Consider the following 5411-nt stretch of genomic DNA (forward strand, 5'->3'; position numbering starts at 1 on the left):
AGTGGTGCGTGGGATAATTAACTGTAAAGGTTAAACTTAGAGCTGAATTTATTCTGTAGCGATATGTGAAACTGCTCTGTTTGCACTGTTCTGTGGCAGAATTAAACAAGAGTTTACAGTGAATAAAAAATAAATTAAAATGACGTCTAAGGGGGGAAAACACAATTCCCCTGGTGTTGATAATGGAAGACAGAAAAGATGCTTTGCTTCCTCTTCAAATGCCTTTTAATACTAATTAAAAAAACCAACAAAATTATAGTTCAGGCATTGTGCCTGGAACATGTGGATGGCCCTTGTTTATAAAATGTTAGATATTCCCACACTTTGATTTTTAGACTTTTTAATAAGTTTTGGGGAAATGATTTGCCCTATCAATTATTTTCTGTAAATAAAAGAAATGTTTCAACAGTGGCCCGGTTTTTATTTACTTCTGCTTGATTTAAATCCAGTTAAGGCTCGGTCACACCGTAACAACTTATGCCGACTTGTAAAAATTTAGTTATAAATATTTTACTTATACCAGCATACCGTTATGTGGCTTTATTTCCTGTTTGCTATTTAAAGCTTCAGCCAAATTTATTTAAAGCTGTAATTTTGATTACAGCTAGAACTGGTAATGTTGGTTATGATGGTTACAAGGAAAAAAAATAAGGCAAACCTGATTGAATAATGCAAAAAATGTATGAAGGGGATAAAAAACATGATCCAAGGTTACTTAATTATGGAGCACACGGGTGGACATGTGGGGATTTATTTTTCTTTTGCGTTCCCATGCAATACCATTGAGTTACCACGCAARACGTTTTGCGTTCCACAAAAGTTTGTTTTGTATATGAACTGAATTAAATCAGACTTTTATTTTGAAATATCCGGTTACCAAAACAGGATGTGTCGACACAAGTTCGTGAAACTGACATGATGTTGTGTGGCTGCACTGTGTTAAAATATSGGCATATGACATATTTCCATGTGTGGTTGTGTGATATATTCATTCTGAAGCTGAATTAAAGCAGWARGCTAACTCACTAATGGTGAACATGTGAATTTGTTAATAAACCGGCAGGCACAACTGTGATAGATGACTTTTGCGTGGGAACGCAAAAGAAAAAAAATCTCCCGTGTCCCCTCGCAGCCTCCGTACTTAATGACAAAGTTTTAATGCAAATAAAGATTTAAAGTTCTGTAAGTTCTATGAAATGGGTCCATTATTGGAGAAAACCCAGTCTCTCCTTACTGTATCTCAGATCATGTTTTGCAGTTAGCAGAGCGATGATGATAAATGTTGGAATGCTTCCTACCAGTAATAGAAGCTTGTAACATGTTAGAGGTAAAGATTTTTAAACAAGGTCATCACAGGATAGATTTTATATATCTTGTTGCAGGTAATGAACCTCACTGTAACATTTTGAACCAACCTGTAAATACTTGCAGCCATGTCCTGAATTCCTTGTGTTTCAGACACTTTACCTAGAATTTGCATTAACCCATTTTGTCTCTGCTCCTGATGTTGTTGTGATTTTTCTGGCGATAGTGCAAAAAATTCACCACAAAAAGCCCAATCACACTATAACATTTGAACAAACTTATGTCAACTGATGAAAATTTCAGTGTAGACCTCTTTAGGATTGTCTAAAATATTACACTGTTTTGTCCTGATGAGTGRTTTTGATGACTTCAAGTTTTTTATGCCGTGTGGAAACTTTATATTTGTACATTACAACTTGTCAATGTAGTTATATGAACTTAGCACAAAAAGTAAGGGCATTAGTGTTTGGTAGATTATTTGTTGTAACAATGTATCTTGGTAACAAATTTTACACGGAGCACCTGATTGGCAGCACCTGGAGGTACCAGAAGCTCAAAACTAGATTCAACAGCAACAGCAAAATAAGCTGTTTGCTCATTAAATGATCACACCACTCTGTGTCCACATTACAAATGAATCACGCGTGTACATAGCTGCCTCTGATCCCGCCCTGGATTACAAATCCGGATGTAAAAATAATGCAAAAATAGTTTTTGATTGTTTTTTTTTGTTCCGCTGACAATCATGCTAAAATCAATCCCTGCGATCCCAACCCCAGATAACAGTGATTGTGTTGTCAGCTGCTCAAAGACTCCAAGCTCAGATCAAACTGGGGAGCCTGTTCAGTTAAAAGCCGGAGATACTAAATTAATCTGTAATTTAGACATGAGCTAAATTCTCATTCAAGTCATTTGATGGACATCTATTTTTTTCCAGTTCTTTTTGTGTTTTGTTCTCTGAATATTGATGTGAAGCATTTCTCTGACCAGGAGACTGTTCAAGTTCAGACACTCCAATTAGCTGAAGTACCGGTACCTGGTGACAAGACATTACTGGGCCCTCTGCATGTATGTTTGTTTCTTTAGCAGTGCATTATTAATGTTTTTCTGTAATAAAATGACTCTCACTTAAAAAACGCTTGAGGGAAATAAAATGGTTTTTTTCCAGGATGATGAGGGTCTTTGGGCATGGTGGAAAACCGTTGAAGGTTTGTCCGATTKATTGTTTTTTAGTAATCCTTTTTATTGCAGTTAAAACTATATAGCATTAACCATGAAACATTGTCTGCGTTTTAGGATGGGATGAGTGGAATGAGGCAAAAAAAGATGAAGAAGCTGAAGAGTATGTAAACTRAAGTATTTTTGGCCTAAATAGTTCCTAAAATTATCAGAATACTTCATTATTTGCATGCAGTTTTAGATGATTTAAATAGATTTTACCTTTTTATAGAACACAATTGTGATTATCTGCACACTCTTGGGTGTTTGCGGTTGACATGATTTGCCTTTTGTTTTCCATCAGAGTGGTTGAAGAAGCTGCCGACCGAGTCTTCATGGCAGCGCGTCTTTTCGTTCGCTTTTTCAACCAGCGCGGCGCTTCGCTCCAGCAGCGCATCCTGGTGCTCCTCGCCTTGGCCGACTCGGCCGACAACTTCCACAAGAAAACGGTCACGGCCAGCATGGGCGGCGGCATGGCAAGCGTCGCGGGGTCTGTCACCACCATCACCGGTCTCATTCTGGCCCCCTTCACAGCGGGAACGTCGCTCATCGTCACAGCGGTGGGCATCGGCATCGCTACGGCCGGTGGCGTGACGTCCGCATCGGCTAACATCACTGACACGGTCCACTCAAAGACGGACCGCAAGAAAGTAGAGAAGATGATCCATGATTACCAGGCAGAGATCAAGGATATCAGAGAGTGCCTGGAGTTCTTACAGGTGGGGACACGACCAGGTCTTCAGTTTTAGTGTAMCATATTTATGCATTTATAATGCAAAAAAATCTAACTCCAAACATCAGCAGTTGGAGTGAACTTTGATATACCTGTAGGTAGGTAAGGTAAACTTTATTTATWTAGCACTTTTCAGCAGCAAGGCAATACATAGTGYTTTACATGATTTAAGAAATCATAGACATAACATGATAGGTGAATAGTCCTTGTAATCTAAGACATAGTCAGTATAATCCAAGGCAACACAATAGGCAGTAGAATTTAACATACTTTGTTTAATAACCTCTGGGTTTGTAGTCATGGTACTAATCATTGATGGCTGTTACTGGTTTAAGTGTAACTAAGTAACCTGCATACAGTACTATACTAAGTAATAAGATAACAAACTGCACAAAAGTAATGGCTGTGCAATATATGTGCTTGATAAGTCCCAGAAGGCAATTGCCTTTCAGCACGAAGTTGCAACAAGCAAACATACAGAATACAGAGAAGAAGACCTGTGCAATAGAGCAGGGGACACACAAAAAAACATTTACCGGTGGAGACGGTGCAGTGTAGGGGATGTGTGGTCTTTGTAATGTGTGTGTACATGTGAGCAATGTAATGTAAGCCTGTGTATCATGGCCTACGTAACATTCTGCCATTGTCCTGACGGATGGAATAAAGTTTATTAGTCAGCACTGAGCCTAAGTCGAAGCCGCAGGAGTTTGGATGAGGRGCATCTTGTTTGCATACCATCAGTAAGAATTTGGGATAGTCAGCGCGTCAAGGCTGAATCAAATGGATCAGCAAGAAAATGTTTTTGGTCAAGCAGACAGTACTTTTTCTTCTGCCTTAATGTCCGCTGGTACATCCCGGTGGCAAATCCAATCAGACAAATTAGTATGGGCATTTTCACCGAGCTATCAGTTTCTCCAAAATCGATTCCATATCTCCTGATCAAATTTCTTCCGAGACCAGCTAACCAAATCCATAAAAATTAATATTGCACATTCAGAAAAATGTTCAAAGAAAATGCTCTGCAAGCTAGACATAACACACAGCAAGCAGGAAAGATTGTTGTCAGCCTGCTAATTCAGAATATCTTTAAAATAATCACATCTACATTACTACCACGTTGTTTAAAATTCAGGGTTTTTTTGGCAGAGTTAACATCTCCTATCCCTACATCTGCTGTTTTATTTTTATTGTGAATGTTTCTGCCACCTAGTGGCAAGGCAAAGGCAGTTCAACATTTTTGTTAAAACTCATCAAACTAAGAAAACTATCTGCTCAAATAACATCCAGAGTATTGCAAACAAGGCTCAGGGAGTGAAGAACTTTTTTTCATGTTCTGCCTTTTTTTTCTTCTGTATACTYGTATCTAACTTAAAGGAAGGAATGGAGACACTCGAGGACTGGAACTTCGAGAAGTATGCCGAAAGCATCTCAAAAAAGCACCTCAACCAAAACGTCAAACACGTGATGAAGGAGGGCGGGCGAGCAGGCAAGGCTTTAGTGATCAATACGGAGACTCTGATCAACACGGTCCAGGTCCTYGGCGTCGCCGGCGGTGCTGCTAAAGCCGCGCAGGTGATGAGTGTCACCACCGGAGTGATGTCAGGCCTCTTCCTGGCCCTGGATGTGTTCTTCCTGGCAAAGGATTCWATGGAGCTGAAGAAGGGAGCCAAGACTGAGTTCGCGGCTAAGATCCGTGAAGTTTGTAAGGACCTGCAGGACGGACTGCTGGAGCTGAACAGGATCAAGGAAGAGCTGCAGAAAACGATGGAYGGGATAGAAGTGGAGGTTAAAGAGGACGAGGAGATGTTGAAGGCTGATTTGATGAAGCCTGCTGAGCTTGAAGAGTGAAAAATGGTCAAATGACTAAATCAAACACTGATTTAAAACTGTASTTTGAATAGTTTTAAAGTGCCTTAGAAGTGATTTGTACACAAACAAAAAGATAAAAACATCTAATAATTAAGAAATTTGGCATAATACACACAATGTAGGCCCTGTGCTGGACTTGTGTCCTGTCCAGGCTGTGCCCCACCCCTCGCACTGTGACTGCTGGATATGGGCACCAGTGACCCTGAAAGGAAGAAGCGTGTATAGAAAATGGACGGATGGATGGATGGATGGATGGATGGACAATGGTATCTATTTTGTCACATAG

General features: G+C 39.8%; 1 protein-coding gene across 1 annotated transcript in view; it reads left to right on the forward strand.

The window, feature by feature from the left end:
* Positions 1–5358, forward strand: part of apold1b (apolipoprotein L domain containing 1b) — a gene marked incomplete in the record, with an annotated part of 27638 nt that extends 22280 nt beyond the window's left edge. Inside the window, 5 exon segments of the mRNA XM_014022685.1 lie at positions 2296–2373; positions 2474–2513; positions 2602–2647; positions 2828–3242; positions 4631–5358. Of these exon segments, the coding sequence (XP_013878139.1) occupies positions 2296–2373; positions 2474–2513; positions 2602–2647; positions 2828–3242; positions 4631–5104 (1053 nt within the window).
* Between the last annotated feature and the right edge of the window lie 53 nt (positions 5359–5411).

Source organism: Austrofundulus limnaeus, unplaced genomic scaffold (genome assembly GCF_001266775.1).
Source record: "Austrofundulus limnaeus strain Quisiro unplaced genomic scaffold, Austrofundulus_limnaeus-1.0 Scaffold338, whole genome shotgun sequence".
In the NCBI taxonomy this organism is placed as follows: Eukaryota; Metazoa; Chordata; class Actinopteri; order Cyprinodontiformes; family Rivulidae; genus Austrofundulus; species Austrofundulus limnaeus.